Source organism: Lithobates pipiens, unplaced genomic scaffold (genome assembly GCF_037356315.1).
Source record: "Lithobates pipiens isolate NorthernLeopardFrog02 unplaced genomic scaffold, aLitPip1_a1.2 Scaffold_16, whole genome shotgun sequence".
NCBI lineage: Eukaryota > Metazoa > Chordata > Amphibia > Anura > Ranidae > Lithobates > Lithobates pipiens.
The window spans coordinates 339,214,358-339,241,670 of record NW_027507748.1 but is presented as its reverse complement, the minus strand read 5'-3'; the positions used below and the strand labels follow the sequence as shown (position 1 = coordinate 339,241,670).

The 27,313-nt window shown below is 41.8% G+C and overlaps 1 protein-coding gene across 1 annotated transcript in view; it reads left to right on the top strand.

Annotated features, from left to right (window-relative positions):
- Nucleotides 1-27,313, top strand: part of EPHA10 (EPH receptor A10) — a 943,825-nt gene that overhangs the window by 395,648 nt on the left and 520,864 nt on the right. Inside the window, exon 4 of the mRNA XM_077481808.1 lies at nucleotides 23,414-23,569. Coding sequence (XP_077337934.1) covers nucleotides 23,414-23,569 — 156 coding nt within the window. The remainder of the gene's footprint in view (nucleotides 1-23,413; nucleotides 23,570-27,313) is intronic.

The following is a 27,313-nucleotide window of genomic DNA, read 5'->3' as shown; positions in this document are numbered from 1 at the left end:
GTGCAAGTTCTAGTTTTTTAATTTTACTAATCAGGTCATTAATAGTCCCTGTGTGAGCTTTTTTCCGAATAGCTTTGAGAGTCATAAACTCGCCCCTGATCACGCATTTATGTGCTTCCCAGACCGTAAAGGGGGAGAGATCCGGGTCAGTGTTTTCTCTAAAGTAGTTGGTAAGACTAGTTTTTATGTAATTTATGTCAGTCTCAGAGGACAGCAGGGTGGGATCTAAGCGCCATATTTTGGTGGTTGTCTTCGTCTGTGGGAGTGTCAGGGTAATTGTGATCGGGTTGTGGTCCGAGTGTATAAGAGGTTCAATAGTTGCTGACTGTAAGAGTGGTAAATCTTTTTGAGAAAGAAAGAGATAGTCCAGGCGTGAGTATTTAGTATGGGGGGCCGAAAAGAAAGTGTAGTCTTTCTCGTTTGGATGTGCTATGCGCCATGAGTCGTGGAGACAAAGAGCTTGCAACTGGGATTTAATATTGCTCAGAGATCTATAGGGTAGCGATGAGGTGCCTGATGAAGAGTCTAACAGAGGCTGGAGTGCAACATTGAAATCTCCTCCCAGTATAGTAATACCCGCCTGGAATCCCGCTAAAAGTTCTGTTATTGCGCGAAAGAAACTAACCTGGGCTGTGTTTGGACTATAGATGTTCGCTAATGTGCACCTATGCCCATTAATATGACCTTTTACAAAAATGTATCTGCCTTCTGGATCTGTCAGGGTATCTTCTAGCTGCCATTGAATGTTTCTGGACAAAAGAATGGACACCCCCTTCGTTTTGGCCAGTGGGTTCGTGGCATGGAAGGCAGTGGGAAATCTGTGGTTGGACAGTTTGGGAATTTTGTTCGAGTGGAAGTGCGTTTCCTGAAGGAACGCCACGTCCGATCTCAGTTTCGATAGCATATTCAGGATTTGGGACCTCTTTTCAGGGATATTTAGTCCCTTAACGTTTTGAGAGACTACCTTCAGTGTTACGTCTTGGGTGAAGGAAATATTAGTAGGCATGATCGTGTAGTTTAACTTAGGTGATTAATGCGTGGAAAAATCACACTCTGTCCTCCGTGGCTTGGATGGTCGAGACTCCCGTAGTCTATGAGCGTGTGTGGCCCTTTTCCGGTTGCCAGACTATGGAAATCTCCGGTAGAGAACTACAGTTCTCACGCCGGCGAAAGCCGGAGAGGTAATAAAGGGAATGTGTACTAAGATATCTACAGGTTAAGGGAGGGGGGGTGGGGGGGGGATATCAGAAAGAAGGACTAGGGAAAGGGTAAAAGGGATAGGGGTGGTAAGGGTCACTATACAATACCGGGGGTGTGTAGACCTGCTACCTTACCCAAATGTACCTTGACGTCCGGTGTAAGTCAACGAAAAGAAATTCTTTGTCGTTTTGTGGAGGAGTGGAAGGTCGTCCGATGTGTGTTCTTGCGATGTCCAGTCAGTGTCGAGACCATATGAAACATTGCACTTTCAAGAGTTAATTGCATACTGTAGTAGGGGGAAAATAGAGAGTGAGAGTGGAGAGGAGAGGTTTGTTAAACAGTGAAATACCTCAACATATGGTAGGCCGTGTATAAAGCAACAGAAACTTAGGCCAAACTATAACAACATGACACAAAGTAAGAACTAGTATTCTGCAATTACGCGCTTCTGAGCTTTTCTAAGATGCTAAGAGTAAAGCCAATATCCTGCGTAACCCAAATATTCTGGAAAATAAGAAAAGGGTAGAGGAAGCGAGAGTGTTAGAGGGTCGGGAGGAGGGTAGCGAGGCGTCTAGTAAGCCTCCGCCCCGGTTCACCATAAGGCATCAGGGATCCTGAAATCATCAAAGGAGTAGGCATCAGCAAGACACGCCGTTCCCCCTTGTGGGAACGGAGTACTTGCATAGTGGAAAGGAGGCCAGTGCCATACTTATGGGCCAGGTGGCTTTAACAAAGGCATGACTTTCTTTCGAGCCTCCAAGACGATGTAGTGTGTCGAGTAGGCATAACTGTGAGGTTATGACCCCAGGACCCAGACCTTTTCTCTCCTGAAATCAAGGCGGCCCTCCTCCCGCTCTCCTTCTCCCGAGAAGCACATATTAACAATAATGATGAAAGAACCATACACCACAAGGAGGAGGGCCCTTTCAGCATGTAAACAACCCCCCAATCTATTGGTAACAGACATTGCCCCAATTACATTCTGTCTTTGTTCAGGAAAGGGCTGAGGGGGTTTCTCAGACCCTTAGAGGTGGCTCTGACTGAATCAAAAACCGTAGAGCCTCTGGCCTGAGTATCCGTGCACCAACATTTAGAAACTGCTGCCGGGTGCCAACAAGTTCGCGGGAGAGGAGGGGAGACTACCGCGGTTTACAGCAACAGTAGTATCCATCCCTTTCCGTCTAATGTGAACGGGCTATGTGTACTTTACCGTAGATGGTCAACATTGAATCATTTATCCTGTTAAATCGGTTGGCATGTAGTGGGTGTCCATGATGCCCGCCCTGTATTGTAAGTCTTGAGGAGGATATGGGGCTAGTGGGTAAGCGCACAAGAGACTGTTTTACGGAAACTCGCTGTTGTAGAAGCCAGGGGGGTTGTATGCATTGGTAATGATGAGGGGGGGCAGTAATAATGATTGGAACATGTCAGCCAAGTGACCAAGCGGACTCATGGAATGTGGGGTCATTCAGGAGCTGTCCGGTCGTGCGCGCCTGTGTGCAGGGGAGGATGTCGGGCTGAGATGTGGCCTTTCCCTACGCTCCCTCTGAGGCGGTGGTCTTGGGGAAGCGGATCTTCGTCTCCGAATTTGAAAATCGTCTCTTTCTGGTATGGTATCCATGGAATTTGACCTCTGTAGTCGCAGAGTACGGAACGCTTTGTACCAGTCCGGCAAGTCTATCAGGGGTATTTGGAGCGTAGAACAGAACTCTCGAAGATCTTCTGGGACCCTGAGATGTGCTGTACGTCCCGCCACTGTGGCCGATAGGCAAAATGGATGACGTCAGCGGTATTGGATTTCCTTGCGGCGTAGGACCTCCAAGAGAGGGCGTAGGTCCCTTCTATGCTGCAGGGTAATTGGGGAGAGATCTTGGAAAAGCTTTATTTCTGCACCTTGAAAGATCAGGTTGCGCCTGTCTCTGGCCCTTTTCAGGATGTCTTCTTTCAGTTTGAAGTTCACCACACTGCATATTACATCCCTCGGGGGGTCTGAGTCTCTGCCCCTTGGTCTAAGAGCTCTATGCAGCCTCTCAAAATCAATCGGGGTCTCTGGAGGTCTCCCCAATAGGTTGTTAAAGATATGGGTGGTGGCTTGGGTAATGTGCGGTTGTTCAATTGACTCAGGTATGCCTCTTACCCTGATTTTGTGGCGACGTCCGCGATTATCTAAATCCTCCATGTGTCTGTGGAGTTCCCTGATGTGTGTGCTGTGCACATGGGAGGCTTGCTGCAGGTGGTGAATGGCGGTATCATGGCGGGCTGCGGCCTCCTCTAATTCCGTCGTGCGTATATGCATGGCTTGGACGTCCCTCCTCAGGTCAGCTATCACAGATGTGAGGGATTCTTTAATATCAGTAGCCACTGACCTTAGATCCGCCATCGTGATCGTGTGTGCTGCGGGCGGGCTGTCCTGTCGCTGGGTACCTCTCCTCTCTGAGGGACTTCTGCTGGGCGATCGTTCGTCCGAGTAGGCCGCAGAAGGAGCCCCGGCCTCGCGTGAGTGCGCTCTAAACATATTCGGGATACTGCGCCCGGATCCGTTTTCGGGTCCCCTCGGGGAGCGGGAGCGGGATTGGGAGTTCTTCCCCTTCTGTTTCCCCATAGTTGCGGCGCTGTTTCTCTCGGCTAGACTTAAGTCTGGGTCTCTGGCTGCTGGAGCTCTGCAGTTAAGCGGCCATTCTGGATCGGCGCCAAGCCACGCCCCCCTGAGCATTTTTATTAATTTATTTATTTAGGTAGCGCCACATACTTTTTTCACATAAAACTATGGATGGCTGCTGTGTAAGCAGCTTTACATAGTGTGGGGCGTAGACTCAGCCCCCTGAGCCATGATTGGCCAAAGGCACCCTGCCTTTGACCAATCATGGCTCTCACAGCAGCTGTGCTGTGTGATTGGCCAAAGCATGCAGGTCAGGTGCATGATTTTGCCAATCATTAGACATCGATGGAGAAAAAATGTGTAGCGCTAATACTCTATCAGGTAAGTGGTTTATCAATGAAGATGTGCTAACTGGAGTGTAAAAATAGATATACAACCATAAACACATAAAAATAACAAAGTGCATTCAATTGTCACAAAGAAAATGAAGGCATATGTCAAGTCCAAGATTGTAAGGAATCATTTAAAAAAAACTCAGACAGGAATATGCAACCCAAGTGTACAATTCCAAATAGAGAAAATGTGATTGATGTGCTGCTAAGATTTGTGGTGAAGAATTATGTGTCTCACCATGCTAGTGGTAAATGACTAGTAGATTTTGCTCTGCAGGGAGGGGCTGCAAAACACTATGATGTTGGCAGCAGATGTGTGAAAATATTCCTCCTTGCCAGTTCGTGAAGCAATGACAGGATTAGCTGTTAAGCTAGGGAACAGGTGGGAGAGAGGTGAATTTGCAGCTGCTGGAGTAAATGTGCTGCTCTATGTCTGGAGGGAGGAGGATGAGGGAGGTTTCTCCACAACCTTTTCCATTGACTGCATAGCATACCCACAGCCAAAAATAAAAATCAAACATGTCCTTCCGGTCAAAGGTGCAGCCTATCCCTCACTTTGTCCTGTGAAGGTAAAACTTGCTTGTCACCTATTAGCTGCATGTGAACACATGATGAATACCAGCACATGATGAATACAGGGGATTGCTTAACTTTATTAGCAGCTTTGGAAATATAGCAATTGAGAATGTGGTGATTAGGTGCACCGTGCATCCCAAAATGCTACATGTCAGTGTATTACAATACATCATTGTGTATAGGATTGTATAAAGCAATCTTCAGCACTGTATAGTATAGCAGCAACTATCTCTCCCTGCAAATACTCTGTCAGCTCTCCTCATCTACTACAAGTCTCCACAAACACTGATCAAAATCTTCTGGGAAACCTGGCTTTATTGTGGAGGGGGCTGGCACATATGAAAACCCCCATTACTGGCCTTTATAAGCTACCTGACCACAGTTCAATTGCTGGGAAGGGTATTACTGATTGCTATAGAACTTACCTGAAAAACAAACTACTCGTTCAGGTCAAACTCACATTCAACCCAAACCTGAAGCCATTTGTTTCCTTAGCATATGGCCAATCTTTAAGGGGATATTTATATATTCACTTTCAATCAAAACGCATTTTTAGGCTTCACTGTGATTACTAAAATTACTATTAACTACTGGACACTACACAGACGTTCTGTAGGGTGGGTGACAGCAATCAAGCAGTTAGTTAAGTAGGATTTTCAAATAATGTTCTCCCAATAATTCTCCACTCTCAATATTTGTTTTAGACTATAATTTTACTGCTATGAAGAACCGTTTTTTTTTTTTTTTTTTTTGGAAGGCTAAAGATGTTTTTTTCATGATTTAGCAAATACATGAGTAATGATGCATTTCTTTTTAATCTCAAAGGAAGTGCTCAAAAATAATTTTCCTAAAACAGCATAACCATAAGGAGAGAAGTAAATAGTGTATGCTTTCTTGGTCACATTGTCTGTGCCCAGGCCGCTTCCTAAAATCTTGTGAATGCAGCATATGGTGCTTAGTTTATATGTGAGAAGAATGAAGCCTGTGGTGTTTCTCACTGAAATATGATGCACTTACTCTCTTCTGGACAAAAGAAGGAAATTGGAAGCTGTGAATGTTGCTTTTCCATTTTTCTAGCCCATATTTAGGTTCTGATTTTGTTTCATTTTGCTGTTAGACTGCTGCAGATGTTTTAGAAAAGGAAGTGACTATTATTTTTTACCCCTGTTCAAGAGAGCTTTTAGAGCAAAAGCATCATTTTATTTTTTACCCTCGCCATATATGACTCTGTTCTTTGTAACAATGGAATTTGTGCATCAGCTCCAGACAGGATAAGAGCATTTTGTTTTTTTGTTTACAAAGGTTTTGTTAGGTACAAAACTTGTTATCATAAATCGAGAGTAATGGAATCATCATTACAGTAAATCATGTTGATATATACAGTGGGTGATCAAATTATTTAACCAAGATACTTAACTTACTGTTAGGTTATTATTGAGATACATATAATACAAATATTCCTGAGTGAGTTTTTGGCAAAAAAAAAAAAAAATCAGGGTTTAAGAGGTGATCTGCATGAATAAACCAAGGGTCCCATTTTTCATCAGGAGAAGAGCATTTTGTAGCATGTTGGAAAATCTCATCTAACTAACCTAAATTTATATATATATATATATATATATATATATATATATATATATATATATATATATATATATATATATATATATATATATATATATATATATATACACCATTTATTAAGCAAAACTCTCTCACTTTGACCATTCAGGGCAAATTGACAGTGTATCCAAATAGCCCACCTCCCCAGAAAAATATATTTGGTGATCCATGCACCCAGGCTGCCTCCCAACTCATCACAGCCCTTGCCCCATTGCTATAATGGATTGAGGCTTTCTGGATATGGGAAAGAATGGGATCTTCCTTATGTGGGAGGCCCCATGCCTGAGTGGTCACTCACCAAGCCGAATACTATCATGGAGGCAGCAAGGGTGCGTGGATTGGTGAGTATAACTTGCTAGGGGGTGGGCTATCAGGAACTACAGCTAAATATGGAGATATTTACAGTACCTATAGGTAAGCCTTATTATAGGTTTTCCTATAGGTAAAAATCATACATGGGAGTTTACTCCCACTTTAAACCACTTTTGTGATTCATGCACCTCATTCAAAGAGAACAGGCAAAATACCAACACTACTTAATTTGTTGGAGTTAGAAAGATAGAGGTGTCCCCTGCTTTCCTCCAGCCTTCTTTTTGGACAATCAGAGAAAAGTAGCGCTGATGTGCAATATCAAGACAATATACTGTTATATAATTATGTTAACTGGATATAAACATACATGTAGTTAATTTTAAAGAAATATACAACTAAAGGGAAAGGTGTTTTTTATATCTGGAGTTTAACAGTTTCCCTACCACCAACGTATGTCATATGGAGGTGACAACAAGGGGTTTTACACACACACCCAGCAGCTGCAGTTACTGGGGGTGTGTGTATATCTGTAAAGTCCATTATCAGCTGTGGAAGCAACTCAGCAGCTTTGCATCTGCCAGATTGCTTCCAAATACCTCTGGTTATCATAGGCTCTGTGCGCCCATTGAAACACCTGAGACTGGCATGGCGGATGTTGCCAGTAGAGGGGAGGGAGCATAGTGGACTGCTCTCCTATCTTTCTTCTTGCTGGCCCTATAATTAGCGTAACTGAATTTTTGATAGAAATTTTCCATTTCCTAAACTGTCAATATTGGAACTATCACCATTCTCTATGGTGTCTACTTTCAGAAAATATATAATGTTTAGAGGTTTTATGCAATCCTTGGCCTAAAATGTTTTTGTTAAACGTGTGTAAAAAAATTGCAAAAATAGTGCGGGCAGTGAAAGGGTTACATTTAAAGCACTAAATTAATTTTGCTTTACTTATATATAAATGCTATACATATTGTTAAATATGTAGCGGTATTGTATTATTTTTATGTAGCAGTACTGTGATTGCTGCAGGCAACACTTTACATAAAAAAACTAATCTCAATTAATTAAAAAAGAACATTATACATAAATTCAGATTTATGCTATTTTGTTATAATACAGGCATTAAATACCCCTTTTTGTCCTAGGTACTCTAACAATGCTCTGAGGACCAGCTGTAGTGACAAGAGTTGCCATAAAATTGGCAAAAGCAGCAGGGCAGTGACAGATCAGTGTAAATCCTTCATTCAAAGCTGCTGGCTTTATTGTGTGGCATAAACCTATCTTTTCTTCTATGAGGCAGTACAAAACATTATGTCACCCTGTCCACAAAGCATTCAATTTTCCAAAAGCACAGGTCAAACATGTATAAAATTGTCCTTTGAGCGCCAAAAGAATACAACTGCTATCAATGGCTGGTCATTGTGCATTTTCTCAAAGCTTCTTTTAAACCAATTTACATTAATGCAAGTGAACAAATCAAAGCACAAAGGATAGTTCTGATTTCATTTCAGATTCCATTACAAACAGTGGGCAGAGCTGAGAGAAGATCTGTGTTCTAACATCACAAAATCCATCATCTAACAAAACAATTATAGGTTGTACTTATGAAATGGCAATTCCTCTGCTTCTCATTTTGCTTAACCCAATAATGCTCCTTGCCCTGCTACATTTGATCCTGTATATTGAAACTAGGAAACCTTTTTTGAAATTTAAAAGGGGTTCTATTAAGTACATAGGATGCATTAAGGTGAAAAAACACGTAGGTTTACAACCCCTTTAAGCTTTGAAAATAAAACCTAGAAGCTGATTGGTTACTATGCACAGCTGCAACAGATTCTGTGTGCACCAGTTTTAGTAAATCTCCCCCATATGTACTCATTTTAAACATTTACAGCTCCTAATTTGTAAGAAAATCAGGTGTCCTAATATCTTCATTTCCTACAGCACCCCCGCAGTATCTAAGATTTTGTTTTGAAAAATCTCAGTGAATCGGTGTAAAAAAAAAAAGAAAAAAAAAAGAAGGCCGATAATAGCTAATAATATTTAGTCGCATTCAACCACACATGCTTTTTTCTTACCACCCACCAAGTGACTTTCTTATTTCAAATGAGTGTCAAAAACATACCCCATCATTTATAACCACATGAGTCACATTAATCCAATCACCACTGGGTCATGTCCATAGAACAGGAAAAGATTGACCGCACTTGCAGGTGTGAAGCAATAGTGATAACTTTATTGAAGATAAAAATCCATCAAAACAACATAATATGACATCATAAAAAGATTCCACTGGGTCACGAAGTGTGTAGCGGTAGATACTAATTGTCCAAGAACATGAAAAGAGGTGTGAGTTTGTGAAACCACCCTGTTCTATTTTCATAATCCAAACACTAAGGTGCTATGAAATCAGGGAATGGTGCCCATTCTCCGAGTCACTTGGCTGAAGGTGTGAATTGATGTCATATTGTATGCTACACACACGAAAAGTGCACCTCTGTTATGAAAGGACTGTATGCAGCAAACTCTTTAATTTCCCCCCAAACATTTTTTTTCATAAATTGGTAAAGTATTTAAAATTAAACTTCCCAAAAAAAGTTTTGGATAGAATGGGAAAGGCCTAGCACCTCTGTCAAGTTTTGATTTTACAGCCTTTACTTCTTTCTCAGAAACAAAACAGGAAGTGACAAGAAATCTCTCCAAAATGAAAGGAAATCTCACCTTGAAAGTAGAACTATTGACTTTTTTCTTTTCTTTTTGGATAGAGTAAGGAAGGGTTATAACCCCTCTCAGATTCTTTTTTGACATCTGTGTTCCATAGCATAGATTTCCACTCAACAGGAGGGAGGGGCCAAGAAAGCTGGCTAGGGACCCGGGAAGAGGAGGATCTTGGTTGCTCTGTGCGAAACCACTGCACAGAGCAGGTAAGTATAACATGTTTGTTATTTTTAAAGAAAAAAATGAGACTTTAGTATCACTTTAATCAAAGTAAAAAAAATGGTGTGCTGAAGCAATTAGACGTTAGCTTTTCCCGCAAAGGTTCTCCTGAGCTTGATGAATATGAGGGCTCTAGCTTTGGTCACGTGACTTGGCTAAGCAAAACCTATCATGACTGCAATGGAAGTAGTAAAAAATGTCCCAGGAAGGGTCAAAAAGACCATTCAAAACATTAAAAGAAGTAGGAAGAGTGTACAAAAAAAGAATATTAATTTACATTGCATGTATGATATCGGGGTGTCATATCAAAATTATGCATTTCAAATCCTTATTAGCCATATGAAGCTATGTTTTGATGGTAGTATGTTTATATACAAGATTCAGGGCTGTGAGATCCTCTTCTAATTTTATGTGCAAAATAATTACCCCTCATATGTGTTTTGGTAGGATAAGGACAATTTTATGAAATGCGTACTTTTTGCATCCTTATAAGAGCATTTATTTCAAGTTAGTAAATTGCAGAAGAAAGCCAGCCAAAGGAATGTTAGCGATCACTTGAAAAATGTAAAATATTGGGGCAATATGTCCATTTTAATTATGTTTATGTGTCCTAATCAGGAAAAGCAGGGTTTATCAATTGATTGTAGGCATGTATGGTACAAGTGCCTCTGCCTATTTTCCCATGGAGTACTCTCTGGAAATGAGCTCAAATAGTAAAAACTTTTTAGCTTCCTTTGCATCAATCTGCTTTACTTTTTCCCTGAAACTTAACACACTAATTGGGAACTGAAACATTCCAAAAAGATCTTCAATTTCTGACTGATATTATCAGTTTGCTGTAAGTTTTGTGGGTGATAAACCAATAGAGAGAGTAGAATGAAACTAATTTGATAGCTTGGAATGAGGTAGTAAATGACTCTTTTTTTTTTCTTGTTTTATGTGCAATAAAAGAGACCAGTGCTACCAGACCAAATCCACAACAACCAATTATATTTCAGCCCTTTCAGTAGGTTAGAACTGTCAAACAGTAAACACTAATTGCTGATTGGATGCTATGGGCTAGTCCTCTGTCCGCACTGCTATTTGCCTTATTTAGTATACCTAACAGTGTTTTGAAGGGAAGGATTTCCCAAAGTGTCTGGCAGCTAATGAAGTGGGAATTTACGGTACTTTCTTTGACTAAAAACAGCAAAAACTCCCTAGCTTTAAAAGTTCACAGATTCTTCCATGCAGTAGTAAGTTACATTGTTTGAATTCAATTTCAATGTCCTGCTGTCAAGTTTATCAGTGTTTAAGGTTGTCACCCTAAGATAGTTTTTATAAAAATGGTACTCCTTCTTTAGAGCATATGTACATAATTTGTCAGCTATATATATTTAACACTAGTATTTAACCATGTTTCATATATTGTTTCTATTGATCACCATATTCATGTTAGTGATTTAAAACTCTTTAAACTGCTGTTATATCCAAGCTTTGCAAAATTTACTGCATGCAAAAAAGTAACAGTGGCCATAGCAGCCCAAGCATCTACAAGCTCTCGTTCACACCAAACAAGAGTTTGAAATTGTGAACGTTCAGCCAAACTCGCACAACTTCAAACCTGCATTTCAGTGCAAGTTTGGGGGCGATTTGAAAGACATCTGTGCGGGTTCACGCACAAATGTCTACTGAAATAACCGCTAAAGTCACCAAAAGTAGTGCAGGAACTACTTTTGGAAATTGCTGTGGTGCTGCAAAGTCGGCATTGCACCGATTGGGACAGTGCCATTTCCAGCAATAAGCTGATGTGAAAGGATGCCTAGGGTGGGATGGGGGCCCCATTAGGGAAGCTGTTAAGGCAGATAAAAGGTTTATGGTGTAGACTATTTGACCTAAAACAAATGGAATCATCAAGGTCATTGACAGTCACAGGCCCCCTTTTCTCTATTTATGTTGTTTAGCTATCCTAGCTGTGTAAATGTATTGCCCAGCTTACCTGCATGAAACTACCCTGTACACCTAAAGAAATCATCCTGACAATTTAAAAAAAAAATCTCACAGTTTCTTCTTAGTTAAAATCTCATAAGACAGCTGGGTTTGTAGCTCTGCAAAAAAATAAATAAAATAAAAATGACAGATTTTAACCACTTGCTTACTGGGCACTTAAACCCCCCTCAGTCCCAGACCAATTTTCAGCTTTCAGCGCTGATGCACTTTGAATGACAATTGCGCGGGCATACAACACTGTACCCAAATGACATTTTTATCATTTTTTTCCCACAAATAGAGCTTTCTTTTGGTGGTATTTAATTACAGCTCGGAGTTTTATTTTTTGCTAAACAAACAAAAAAAGATGCAAAAAAATAAATAAAATAAAATCATGTTTAATAGTTTGTTATAAAATTTTGCAAACGGGTCATTTTTCTCCTTCATTGAAGTGCGCTGATAAGGGGCACTGATAGGCTGCACTGGTGGGCACTGATGGACTGCATTGGTGGGCACTGATAGGCTGCATTGGTGGGCACTGATAGGCTGCACTGGTGGGCACTGATAGGCATAGTTAAGGCGGCACTAATAGGCACAGATAAGGCGGCACCGATGGGCACAGATAAGGCAGCACTGATGGGCAAATATGGGCACAGATAAGATGGCACGGATGGGGGGCACAGATGGGTGGCACGGATGGGCACTGATAGGTACCACTGATAGATGGGACTGATGGGCACTGATAGGTGGCACTGATAGGTGGCTCTGATAGGTGACTGATGTCCAGATCACGGCCGCCGGTGATCGGCTTTTTTTTTTCTCCTCACGCTGACAGCGCGAGGAGGAATAATAGCCGATTATTGGCTCCGTTATATCACATGTCATTGGCTGACAGCTGATCACGTGATAAGGGGTCGGGATCGAACCCTTGCATGGATCGGTGATCAGGTGAGTCTCATAGACTCGTCGATCACAGAGTGCGCCGCGCGCGCCCCTCAGGGGGCACGCAGGCCGCTCGTGCACGGGACTACGTCAGTAGACGTAGTCCCGGAAAAGGAGATCCGCGCTGTAGCCGTCATTCGGCTATAGCGCGGGTCTCAAGTGGTTAAACAACTTTGTAATAGGGTTAAAAAATAGTCATGTGTGGTAGCACTAACAAATATATAATCATGTAAAATATCCAAGCTTTGCTAAAAAATGCCTAAAAATTGCCCAAAAATGTGAATGTGATGTGAATGTAGAATATATACAGTATGTAAAGCGTGTAAATTGACAGTGTTTAAATAAGTACCTGTAATAAGATAAAATAATATATTATATACAAATCAGTGGGTGGGTAAAGCCTACCTTTTAGTTACACAAAGCTTTAGGCATTTAGTTACACAAAGCCGCAGGTATTCATTGTCCTCCATTATAACCTTCTAACCGCCGGTGTCCTAACAACCAATGAATCATCAGTTGACAAGAAGGACGTTTACACAGCATCCTTGTTTGCCCCTCTCTTGCCCCTCCCCAGCAGCACTGGGGTTACATTGGTTGAGTGAGGGAGAGAAACTGAGAGAGAAGAGGAACATTGGAATGCTAGTCAGTAATAGTGTGCAAAGGTTTTTACTTTGGAAGAATAAATCTCTAACGTTGAGTGCCCTACATGTGTGGATGTTGCTATGTTATGTAAAACTATTTGTTTTGTTTTTTCATTTTTGAATGAGATGACTCAAGATTGTACAGAATTTTAAAGGATGCCTTGACTGAAAAAAGGTTGAGAAACACTGGTATAGAGTATGTTATAAAGTAATTATGTGTAGTAGCGCTAACAATTATGTAATCATATAAAATAGCTTGGTGGCTTTTATTGTCTTTATTGCTACTACATATGGTGGGAGACCTTTGCACTAAAGCCTAAGATCTGATATGCTGAAATAGACTATTGTGTGCCACCTCACCCCTTTAAACCTGAAAACCTATGAATTACACAGGTTCTGAGGCAAATTTAATGCAGATAAGGCAAGTGAGTTTAATTAACACCTTAATCAGCCACAGAACCTGTGTAATCACTATGTGATTATTATGTGTTCAGGGTTAAAGGAATGATGTGGCAACCTGATATTGGGAACACAATTGTTAGCTGGAAAAATAAGGTTAAAGTGGTTGTAAACCAATAACAACAAGTTTATTCTACAGTTAAGCCTATAATAGGGCTTACCTGTAGCTACCCAGGATATATCCTATACCTGCACAAATTAGGAGATATCTCCTGTCCCCTGCATGTGCCGAAGACATGGGCACATGCGTACTGGAGCAAACTGTGCCATTGCTTCAATCTGTGTGCCATTACCGGCGGCTCCCACACACATGCACGGAAGTGACATCATCGTGGCTCTGACCAATCACAGCGCAGAAGCCGCGATACCCAGAAGTAACCCTTGGGAGAGATGTTGGCAGCTGGAGGGGGAGACAAGGATGGCTGCGGTGGCTTTGTTCTCGGTTAAGTAATTCATAATGAGCTAGTATGCTATGCATACTAGCTCATTATGCCTTTGTCTTGCGGGGTTTTTTTTTTTTTTTAACCAGGGTTTGCAACTACTTTAAAATATAATTCCCAACACTGCTGCTCTTCCTTAAAAAAATCATCCTCAGCACTAGCCACTAGTGTACTAACTATGCTGATAGCTCTCCTGAAGCACGTCTTGAGTTTAACCTACTTTATGTTAAGATTAATGAAAGTATTGAAGTTTTGTCACAGTTGGCACTGCTAGGTTCAACAGAGAGTGGTCATGGGTGGGGTCACTATCAGAATTGTGCTATGGAGCTCCATGATCTGTAGTTATGCAGTAAGTAAACCAAAATACAGCACTGCACAATGTTTAGTTAGTCCAGTATGTGTCACAAAGATTCCTTTTAGGTTTATATTAATGGTATTCATGTGATAGTTTGAGTTGCTTATGAGCAGGGTTGCCAACCTCCTGCAGCATTTTTTACTGACAAAACATAGAAAATTTACTGGCGGAGCACATTTTTTACTGGCAACCTGAGAAATTACAGAACTATTGAAAACTAACATAGTGAATATTTAAACAATATAACCATGATATGGAAACACAGACAATACCTATAACAAAGTAATTTGCTTGATTTGCACTTAAAAAGTTAACACAGCATGAAATTATCAGCCCCTGATGTTTGCTGGCAGTTTGTAAAAATCTGTGATTTTTTTACAAACTGTCAGTAAATTTACTGGTGGTTGGCAACCCTGCTTATGAGATCATTCAGAATTCAGTGACAGGTGCATATGACTTTCTTCTGATCCGCATTTAACCTGCTTCAAACAAGTTTTGTATTTTCATATACTTGTATAGAAATAGAAAATCCATTTCAAGCAAGGAAAAACCCTTCTACACAGGCGCTTTATGTTTTGTAATTACATACAGCATTACTGCAATATCAAAGTACAATTATATTAATACACGTGAGCAGAATTGTGAAACTGCACCATAAAATCAATCCTGAGATATTCAGAATTGTGATATGACATTCAGTTTATGGAGTTAAATAGGAATGGAAATGCTTTTGAGTTGCCTTAATAATAGCAAACTGAAAACTGAGGATCATACAAAAAAGCAATTCTACTATAAAGTAAAGATCTATGTAGGGGTTAATGCTCAATTTAAAAAATTAACTCAATTAATCTCACCTTTAACGTGGTTGTACACCCTGTTACACCACTTTAACCTACAGGTACGCCTATAATAGGGCTTACCTGTAGGTACCGTGAATTTCTCCTAAACTTGCATAGTAAACTGCATGTGCCGATGTCATCCCTCGCTCGTGCCGTTTCTTCAGCAGCTGCGCCATTACCGGATCGACGTCATTGTGGCTCTGTCCAATCACAGAGCCGGAGCCCACGAACCCGGAAGTAACTCCAGGACGACATGTCACTGGTCACATCAGTGTGCTGGGACCGCTGCAACATCATCGTTCTAAGGTAAGTATTTCATAATGAGCTAATATGCCATGCATACAAGCTCATTATGCCTTTGTCTTGCAGGTTATTTTTTATTATTTTTTTTATCTGGGTTTACAACCACTTTAAACACAGCTTAAACTTAGAACACTACAAGCCTAGAACCTTTGTTTATGTACAAATTTTATTCATTGCAGTTTAGTTTACTGACACTAAATTATATCCTTATTCTACAAAAATAATATATATGCATTTACTACTTAATGGCTCTGTAAACCGTTTTTCATCACATAATTTCTTGCTGTGTCTCTATGCCTCCTTATAATATCCGCTCTGTGCCCCTGATCCTCCTCTCCCCACTACCATTTGTTTGGAAAGAGCAGTGCATGCTAGTTGTTGTTATATGCAGTTTTATGCACACTACAAATCCTGTAGTCTAGGGGTTTCCAACATTTCAAAGAGAGAGGGCCACTTAAGTGACTTGGTAACCGGACGCAGGCCACAATGAGCAGAGCAGGTGGATGACAGGTCCATGCAGCGTGGACACGGACACAGCCCACTCTACTCTATGGGTCCTCCAATCCACCCTGACAGAAGGGGATTGATCCCCTCATGTTTTTTTTTTTTTTGCGAATCAGATTGGAGGTAAGCGGATGTAAAAGGACACAAATCTGTTTACATCTGCCGTTTCATAAAGGTGAATGGAGGGTTCGATTAAGTTGGACCGATTGTATGAAAAGGGCCTTTCACACTAATTGTCAGAAACCATGAATCAGACCAAGACAGAAGTACAATTAAATCACACTTGTTTATTAAATAAAAATAAAAAGATAAATAGAAAAACGTAGTCAACGGAGTCCAGTAACCGGATTGAGGAGTCAGCCAGGCCAGAATTCAATAACCAGATCGGGTAATCAGCCATGCCAGAAGTCAAGGATCCAAGTAGAGCAACAGCAAGCAGGATAAGGAGCCAGAAGGGATGTCAGCAAGCCAGTCTTTAAACAGAACCGCATGAGATGGTTTCTTGTGATGTGACCAAGGCAAAGGCAGAGGTGAAGTGAGCTGGACAGCTTTAAGTAGGTAGGTCAGACGAGCATGATCAGGAACAGCTGGTAACTGTGGAGAGAGATGAGAGCTGGCAATTAGCCGACAGCTGATCAGCCAGCCCAGAGAAGGAAGGGCTAAGCCAGCCCTGACACTAATGCAGCGCAGTGCACCTGTGTCTTTCCTGTGGGTTAGCTACACTTTGCCATAGACTGTTATATCCTGCAGGTGTGGTGCACTTTCTGAAAGCCCACCAAACTCAACCGAAGTCTATGCCTCAGTGCAGGTAACCTGAAGGTGCACTGCACTTGCGGATCAGTTTGAAAGCAGCCCAGTAACCACTGCGCAGATATGCCCATATATAAACTGCAATTTTAGTAATAAATCAACCTTTATTAACAGTCTTCCATTCAGTTATTGCCTGCTGCTGCTGTCCCTGGCAAAGTGCATTTGGTATCACTCTGCCTGTGGCAAGAGACGGCGCTATACAGGAAGCATCCGCTTATACAGCTCTACTACACAGCTGCTTGCTTTGCCAGCTTCATTAACAGCACAGATGCTCTGGGATGGCGGGTCTGCAACCCATGGTCTGGAGTTGCCAATCTGCCATCCCACAGAAGGAGGTCACGGGCCACATCAGAGGGCTCCGCAGGCCACATGTGGCCCCTGGGCCACTGGTTGGGCACCCCTGCTGTAGTCTATTTGGAGGGTGAGAAATAAAGGGGCAGCTTTGTTCGTACATACAGTTGGACCATGGAGAACGGATGTAACAGGAAGTCAGATCACATTGGCAAAAAAAAAGGAATATGAAGCTTTTGGAGAAGCATTTTTTTTAGTTAAGAATATTTATTTAATATGATTTTTTTTACACCAGAGTTTAGTGTCACTTTAAGATTGTGCTGGCTTCATGGATCCCCTACGTTAGAGTAATCATCTTTCATTTATTTTCTTTGTAGTAGATGAAAGCAGATGTGTCCTTTGTGTAAATACCCTTCTGACAAATAGACTATAGAATTTCTTCCTAGCTGACAAGTATGTTCCCTGTGGATATATGATTTAAATATATATGGCTATTACTGCAATGATGTAGACTTTTGCAGAAGCTCAGGAATGCAAGGAATAGTTTACAGCAGTACAATGAAAATTGCTTTTAACTTGAGAAATATTGATAGTGGTTGAGCACCTGTTGCACCTCTCTCTAATTCATGATTTGTTTTCACTTTCTCTACTGTAAGCATAACCATTATTTTTGCTCCCACCAAACAAATGTGCTTTTGGTGCTTAAAATAAACACTTTATCCAAGCCTTTTTGGTCTTTTGTGATAGCTGCATAAATTAGCAGACTTTTTTTGATGAAAGTGATGTAGACAGTGACAATAAATCTTGTCTGTATTTACAGCTTATGCTACCCTCCAATCTATCTGTTGTTAATGAAACCATTCTTTGTGGTGGCTACTGATATAACATTGAGGTTGGTGTGAATATGAAAAGGAAATTGCTCTTTTAACAGAACAGAAATGGAATGGTTTTTGGACTGTTCCTAATTTGATATGGATTTCAGGCTCCATAGGCTTTGTATAAGTAATTTGGAACAATGCAATGATTGCAGTAGGCATATTACAGTGACTAAGTGGTTAGCACTTCCCCCTAGCAGCACTAGCGCCCTTGGATCAAATTCCAACCATGGCACTACCATGTTGTTTTTTTCATTGTTTTTTTCAGGTACTAGGTCCCCCCCCCCCCCCCCCCACACTCCAAAAACATACTGGTAGGTTAATTGGTCCTAGTATGTGTATGTATGAATCTGAAATAGGGGCCTTAGATGGCAAGCTCCGTGAGGGCAGGGACTGATGTGAACGTACAATATATATGCATAAATTGACGGCACTATATAAGTACCTGAAAAAAAATATCACAATAAATTAAATTAAAAGAGAAGTATTTTTTATTTTTATTTTTAACCACTTTCAGACCGGACCATTTTGCTGGTAAATGACCAGAGGTCTTTTTACACTTTGGCACTGCGCTGCTTTAACTGGTAATTGCGCGGTCATGCAATGTTGTACCCAAACAAAATTTGCGTCCTTTTCTTCCCACAAATAGAGCTTTCTTTTGATGGTATTTGATTGCCTCTGCGATTTTTATTTTTTGCGATATAAACGTAAAAAGACCGCAAATTTTGAAAAAAAATGATATTTTCTACTTTTTGTTATTAGAAAAATCCAATAAACTCAATTTTAGTCATACATTTAGGCCAAAATGTATTCAGCCACATGTCTTTGGTAAAAAAAAAGTCAATAATTGTATATTTATTGGTTTGCACAAAAGTTGTCACATCTACAAACTAAGGTACGTTTTCTGCAATTTACGCAGCTTTTAGTTTACGACTGCCTATCTCATTTCTTGAGGTGCTAAAATGGCAGGGCAGTACAAAACCCCCCCAAATGACCCCATTTTGGAAAGTAGACCCCCTAAGGAAATTGATAAGAGGCATGTTGAGCCCATTGAATATTTTATTTTTTTGCCTCAAGCGATTGAATAATGACAAAAAAAAAAATTTTTTTTTTTTTTTACACAAAGTTGTCACTAAATGATATATTGCTCACACATGCTATGGGCGTATGTGAAATAACACCCCAAAATAAATTCTGCTGCTTCTCCTGAGTACGGGGATACCACATATGTGGGACTTTTTGGGAGCCTAGCCGCGTACGGGGCCCCGAAAACCAAGCACCACCTTCAGGCTTTCTAAGGGCGTACATTTTTGAGTTCACTTCTCACTACCTATTACAGTTTTGAAGGCCATAAAATGCCAAGATGGCACAAAACCCCCACAAATGACCCCATTTTAGAAAGTAGACACCCCAAGCTATTTGCTGAGAGGCATGTTGAGTTCATGGAATATTTTATATTTTGCCACAAGTTGCGGGAAAATTACAAACTTTTTTTTTTTTTTTTTTTTTTCACAAAGTTGTCACTAAATGATATATTGCTCACACATGCCATGGGCATATGTGAAATGACACCCCAAAATAAATTCTGCTGCTTCTCCTGAGTACGGGGATACCACATATGTGGGACTTTTTGGGAGCCTAGCCGCGTACGGGGCCCCGAAAACCAAGCACCGCCTTCAGGCTTTCTAAGGGCGTAAATTTTTGAGTTCACTTCTCACTACCTATTACAGTTTTGAAGGCCATAAAATGCCAAGATGGCACAAAACCCCCACAAATGACCCCATTTTAGAAAGTAGACACCCCAAGCTATTTGCTGAGAGGCATGTTGAGTCCATGGAATATTTTATATTTTGCCACAAGTTGCGGGAAAATTACAAACTTTTTTTTTTTTTTCACAAAGTTGTCACTAAATGATATATTGCTCACGCATGCCATGGGCATATGTGAAATGACACCCCAAAATAAATTCTGCTGCTTCTCCTGAGTACGGGGATACCACATATGTGGGACTTTTTGGGAGCCTAGCCGCGTACGGGGCCCCGAAAACCAAGCACCGCCTTCAGGCTTTCTAAGGGCGTTACAGTTTTGAAGGCCATAAAATGCCAAGATGGCACAAACCCCCCCCAAATGACCCCATTTTGGAAAGTAGACACCCCTAAATTTAGGGGTACACTAGTGAGACTAGGTAATAAATGGCGGGTGCCCTGAAACTATAAAAAAATAACTAACCAACCAGCGTCACCTGTAACAGTTATATGGTGATCACTGGTGAAAGGGTTAACTAGGGGGCAATCAGGGGGCTTTATGCGGTAGTATATGGGGGTCCCTGGCGCTATAAAAAGCTGCGGCGAACCTAAATACCTACCTGCCTAACTAGCGTCACCTGTGACACTAATACAGCGATCAGAAAAACGATCGCTTATTAGGCTGGGTTCACACTGGAGCGATGCGGGAACGCCACGAATGCGCGGCGGGTTCCCGCATCGCATGCCTCCCGGCGGCAGTTCACACTGCCCTATGCGAACTGCTGGGAGTGTCAGTGAAATGTTACTGACACCCCCAGATCAGTTCGCATATCGCAGTGCGATCTGCAAACTCGGATCGCATGGTGTGAACACCCATGCGATCCGATTCTGCTGCGGGCCAAAAAAAGGGTCCCGTGCGAATTTGCGGCGGGTGCGGCGGGTGTGGCGGGTGCGGCGGGTGCGGCGAATGGCTGAACTCGGATCGCACAGAGATCGGATGTGATTTGCACTGCAGTGCGGTGCGAATCACATCCGTTCTCATAAACCGCTGCAATGTGAACCCAGCCTTAGTGACACTGGCGACGGGGGGTGATCACGGGGTTAAACCTTTATTGGGGGGGTTAGGGGGGTACCTTAGAACTAAAGGGGGCTAACCCTAACTGCCCTAACAGTTATTAGTCACAAATGACACCCGCCGGGTGATCAGGGGGTTAAACCTTTATTAGGTAATAAATGGCGGGTGCCCTGAAACTATAAAAAATAACTAACCAACCAGCGTCACCTGTAACAGTTATATGGTGATCACTGGTGAAAGGGTTAACTAGGGGGCAATCAGGGGGCTTTATGCGGTAGTATATGGGGGTCCCTGGCGCTATAAAAAGCTGCGGCGAACCTAAATACCTACCTGCCTAACTAGCGTCACCTGTGACACTAATACGGCGATCAGAAAAATGATCGCTTATTAGGCTGGGTTCACACTGGAGCGATGCGGAAACGCCGCAAATCCGCGGCGGGTTCCCGCATCGCATGCCTCCCGGCGGCAGTTCACACTGCCCTATGCGAACTGCTGGGAGTGTCAGTGAAATGTTACTGACACCCCCAGATCAGTTCGCATATCGCAGTGCGATCTGCAAACTCGGATCGCATGGTGTGAACACCCATGCGATCCGATTCTGCTGCGGGCCAAAAAAAGGGTCCCGTGCGAATTTGCGGTGGGTGCGGCGGGTGTGGCGGGTGCGGCGGGTGCGGCGAATGGCTGAACTCGAATCGCACAGAGATCGGATGTGATTTGCACTGCAGTGCGGTGCGAATCACATTCGTTCTCATAAACCGCTGCAATGTGAACCCAGCCTTAGTGACACTGGCGACGGGGGGTGATCACGGGGTTAAACCTTTATTGGGGGGGTTAGGGGGGTACATTAGAACTAAAGGGGGCTAACTCTAACTGCCCTAACAGTTATTACAGTCACAAATGACACCAATGCAAAAAAAAAAAAAAAAAAAAAAAATGACATTGGTGTCACTGTGACTGGGGGGCAGGGGTAATTGGGGGGGTGATCGGGGGGTAAAGGGGGGGTGTGAGTGTGCCTGGCATGTTCTACTGTGTGTGTAGAGTGTTGGTGCAACTCACCGATCCGCTCTCCTCCGTGTCGGAACGAAAAATACCGACACGGAGGAGAGAATACATCACTTCCTCTCCTGTGTTTACATTACAGGAGAGGAAGTGATGTCACGGGGGATTCCTATTCGTCGGGAGCGATCGCGAGGGGGTGGCCATGAACGAATGGCCGTCCCCTCGTCCGGGATCGCTCCCGCACGAATACCGACCGCCGCAGGCACCGGGCGGGGGCCCGATCGGGCCCCCGACCCGCGGGAGGCAAGGGACGTACATGTACGCCAATATGCCTGCCCGTGCCATGCTATCGACGTACATCGTCGTGCGCCGGTCGGCAACTGGTTAAATAATACTTACCTAAGTGGTTTGCAGCATCTGTCCCTCACTACCTCTAAGACAGAGAACTGAGTGATCAAACACAAGTGATTGCTTAGTTCTCAGAGCTCCCTGAGAAGAGAGCTGGTGATTGTCAGGCACCACTGTCTGCTCTCCCCCCTCCCCCCTCCACATACACACACACACACACTGGAAGGCTGCGCTGTGAAGGGGGAGGGAGCGTCTGGCTCCCGCCGGGTTCCGGTCCGGATATGTGGGCGGATCATGACCATATGGTCGCGATATTCAGTCTGCTGTCTGCTGAAAATGGGTCACAGATCTACAGAATGAACTGTACTCTTGTGATCTACAGGATAAGTACAGCCAAGCAAGCTTTGGCGCACTTCTCCTTTAAAGTAGAACCACGGCGACCCATTCAAAAATATTTGATGGAGCACTTATTTTTAAGTGCATCTTAAGTCCTCCAAAATATTTTACAAATACCTGTAGAAAGTAAAACCTACTTCATGGAAATTCTGTTGCACTGCCCCTGAATCCGGAGCTCTGATGTTGAAACCCTCCGACTGTGAGCTGCACTGTCTGGGAGGGGGAGCTTTGAGACACAAGTAAAAGGAGGATCTGACTCACTAAGAGAAGGTTATTTTTGTTTTTACTATTTGAGGCTGTGCATTACATAGTAACTGGATGTAGGACCTATTTGTGATACATGAGCTTTTATATGCAGTCTCAGAAAAGGGAGAGAAAGGGTAGGAAGAAGTATGCGGTCAGCAGTGAGCTAGAAAGCCACCATGAGTCTTGCTGGATGGGTAGGTAGGCCCCATATTAAGGGGTGATAGGAAGTTACGTTGTTAGAGTTTAGATTCTGTGGTTACTAATCCAAGGGGCCCATTGGGTGTAGATTTTAGAGGTTGTTAGGTATACTTTTACAAACATGTATTCCAGCTGGAAGTGGTCATTGAGGTTATTGACAACTACCTTGAAGGTCAGAGGGGCAGGGCATTTTCAATGTATTTTAATTGACAAAAAGGATAAATGTTGTTCTATTATTTGCCAATACAATTACTAGTTAACAAATACATTAATTATGTGTTCAGTATTTGGTTTACATTTGGTTTACATTTGTGTATACTTACTTATCTATTCATTACAACAGCTTGTCCTCCTGGTTTTTACAAGATGTCCAGCCGACTGCAGACCTGTGTTCCTTGTCCTCAATACAGCTACACCAATCAAGAAGCATCTACACTATGTACCTGTCAGAAGAACTTCTACAGATCTCCCCTGGACTCCCCTTCCACTTTGTGTACACGTGAGTAATCGTTAGTACATTTCATTACATAAAGTGTATATTCAATAAACCCATTCAGCTACACAAAATATTGACCTGAATTTTTGATTAAAGGAAACTTGTATCAAAGGCAATATGTATGTTTCTCTTGCCCACCTCCTTCCCAAAAAATGCAAGTAGCCAAGCTTTCATGGCAATCCAGTAGCTTCCTTATTTTTTAATTAATTGATTTTGAGTAAATTTAGAACAGGTAATCTGACTTCAGTGTCATTGATCTGGGTCAATGAATTAACAAGTATTAAAAGTAATCATTGACTCAGAACAAGTATGCAGATCTAATATTCTGATTTGTCTGATATTCATCTGGGTCAATGACCTACATGACAACCAGGCAACTATCATTTTATAAGTAGAGATCTGCCTTGACTTTATTAATCCATTCTGCATTGAATATAACAAATAAACAAATTACACAGATTATAAGGGGTAGAACCGCGCTGAGACCTAAAAATAATACTTCATGATGAAAAAATAAATAAAAATTCAATATAAATGACAAATTGAATGATAGTATTGAATTTTTTTTTTTTACAGTGAATGTATAAAGGATTATAAGGCTGCTGCTCCACTGTGGGATACACGCACAATAAAAATGGAAATAAAAAGAGAAAGAGCTGCGCCAAAAAAAAAACTAAATAGCAACCAGCAATATATTCATTATCGAGTCCCTGACTCATTAAATAAATAAATAAAAGTCTATGGCAAGAGGATCTCTGTGTTGAAGGAAAAACCGATCACACCACAGTGATTCCACACTTTCTTATCGCTACTGTGCCCAGCCACCGACAAAAAGATGCACTTACCAGATGGTAGAGCGTAAGGAGCGTTATGGTATCAAGCCAATCACAACCCCTCGCCTACACCAGATGCCTTGCAAATCAGGGACAAACGCTCCCTGTGTTGTAGATTCTTAAAGAGAAAGAAGAGAAGCTTCCCATAGTGTAAAATCTTCAATACTTGTTTAATTATAACGAAAATGCGCTTATAAATAAATAAAATAAAATAAAATGGAGGTCATTGCAATATTTTTAGGTCACACTGTATTTGCGCAGCAGTCTTTCAAGCACAATTTTTTGGGGAAAAATACAGTTTAACCCCTTTACGCTGACCATACGCAAATATGCATTCTCGTCTTGAAGGGATTATACTGAGGTGATGCCTGCACCATTTTTCAGAGCCAGTGGTTGGCTTTTAAGTGATAACCGTTGGGGCTAAAAGCCGCTTGGCTGTTATCCTAAAGGAGCGGGAGAGGATGTCCTTCCTTTCGCTGCCTTACCCCTGATCTCTCCATAAAGAGTACCTGTCATCACCTATTACTGTCACAAGGGATATTTACCACTATAAAAGTGTTTCAATTTATTTTTATTTTTTAAAGGAACAATGTTAAAAAAAGAGTGTTTTTTTTAAAGCGCCCCCCAAAGGAAAAGCATACGTAAGACGCTTACAAATGTAAACGGTGTTCAAATCATCCATGTGAGGTAACCTATGGAGATTTTTAAGTGCCATAGTTTGTCGTCATTCCACGAATGTGCTTAATTTCAAAGCATGACATGTTAGGTATCTATTTACTCAGGTGTAACATCATCATTCACATTTATACAAAAAAATTGGGCCAACTTCACTGCTTTCTTTTTTCTTAATCACACAACTGCACAAATACCCTGTAACATAAAATAATTTGCAACAATTTTATTCTTTAGGGTCTCTGCTAAAAAAAAAAAAATGTTTAGGGGTTCTAAGTAATTTTCTAACAAAAAATAAGGATTTTATCTTGTAAGCATCAAATGTCAAAAATAGGCTTAGGCATGACAGGGTTAATGTAATAATAATAATAAAAAAAACAGTAAAGTTAGCTCAATTTTTTGTATTATGTGAAAGATAATGTTATGCTGAGTAAATCGATACCTAGCATTTTTTTTTTTAAAAGGTTACCTGTTTAGAGTTACAGACAAGGTCTTGAACTAGAATTATTTCTCTGACTATAATAATTGTGACGAAACCTCACATGTGGGATTTGAGCCCTGTTTACATATGCGGGTGTGACTTACATATGCATTCTCTACTAGCACATGCATAGAGGGATGGAGCGCTTTAAAGTATGCATCCCTTGTAATAGAAATGAGAATGACAGGACCTCTTTATTGAGAGATCTGGGGTCAAAAAGACCCCAGAGCTTTCATTTACCTTTAAAAGCAAAATCTTTTTTTTTTTTACATTTTGATTTTAAGGAGAAAAATCCCTAGTTTATGCCCGATAATTGGAAGTGATATCAAAGTTTGTTCTGGTTTCCGAGGGCATAGAGCCAAGTGGAGGCCATCTTGCCCACATTTGACTCTCTGCTCAGCGATCAGCTGCACCAGATAATTTCCAAGCTGGGGGGGGGAACCTCTCTCACAACCTATAAAAGGGATCCTGTGGCAAATCCACTGCTGGGATCACTGTTATGGGATAGCCGGCCACCTAACCCAAAAAAAAAATGCTGGCGTTATGGCAGCTAGCTGCTCCATAATCCCAATAATTAATGTCAAAATCATGATGTATATTTACAGTTAGGCGGTCGACAAGATTCTTGAATGCTGTGCCAAGAATTATTCAGAGCCGTCACCAATTGTTGCTAAATTCAGGCTTGCAAAACATATATGACCCCTTAATTAAAGAGAAGTCATAAATGTATATTTAATAGTACCGGCATCTATTTGATCCCTGTCATGTACCTGATAAGAGTAGACTGAATTAACAAGGTATGCCTCTCTTATATCGCCTGCCCTGGCCCCACTGAGAATGAAACAGAGGGTGTCGAGGGACAGACAGGACATGAGTGCCTGTGTGTGTTGATTGCAGGAGCTGTAGCAGGCAATGCATCTCCAAGAAGACTGTGGAACCAGAGGAGCAGGAACAGCAGTAGTGTTCGGAGGACGATTCCAGACTAAAGGGGCACTTTGTTTACACTCATGGTTTTTGATAGGCAGCTTGTCAAAAGTCTGGAGGCTAGAACATATACCAGAATACAGAGCTGGTTCAGCAGACAGCCAGGCAAGCACTCGAGTAGTACTGGGAGCCAGAAGCAGGGTCTCAGGAATACCCGGGGTCGTCAACAGGCGGGCAGCGAGGTACCAAGTCATGAGAAGAGCCGAAGTCAGGAACCAAGCCGGTCAAGGGTAAAAACAAAAAGACAGAATCAAAATCCAGGATCAGGTCAAGAACATGCCAGGTCAGTAACAGGGCACAGCTGAAGATCAGTCAGCAAAGGATATGGGAATGAGCTCCCTTTAAATAGACTGTCTGGCGCCAACAAGGATTGTGCCTGTGAGCATGCACGTTCACAAATTTGTGTGAGCATGTGTGCTCATGCGCATATCTATGCACCAGACATTTCCTGACAATCTCTCTCTGCACCTCCACAAATTCTCCTGGCACCTAGTATGACCTGGATCAACTCCCATGGTCACCAACAGCATACACTCAGAGAAACAATAAGGGCAAATGCCTTATTTAGTGTAACATCATATGGTGCCTTTTTATTAAATAGAATATTGCACTTACAAATACTTATGGCAATTTTGTGGAGGAGAGGAAATAAACACAATAGATGCTAGCACCACTTAATATGCCTGTATGACTTCTCTTTAATTAGGGAGTCATATATGTTTGGAAGGGTTGAATTTTGCAGCCATTGGTGATGGCTCTGGATCTTTCTTGGCACAA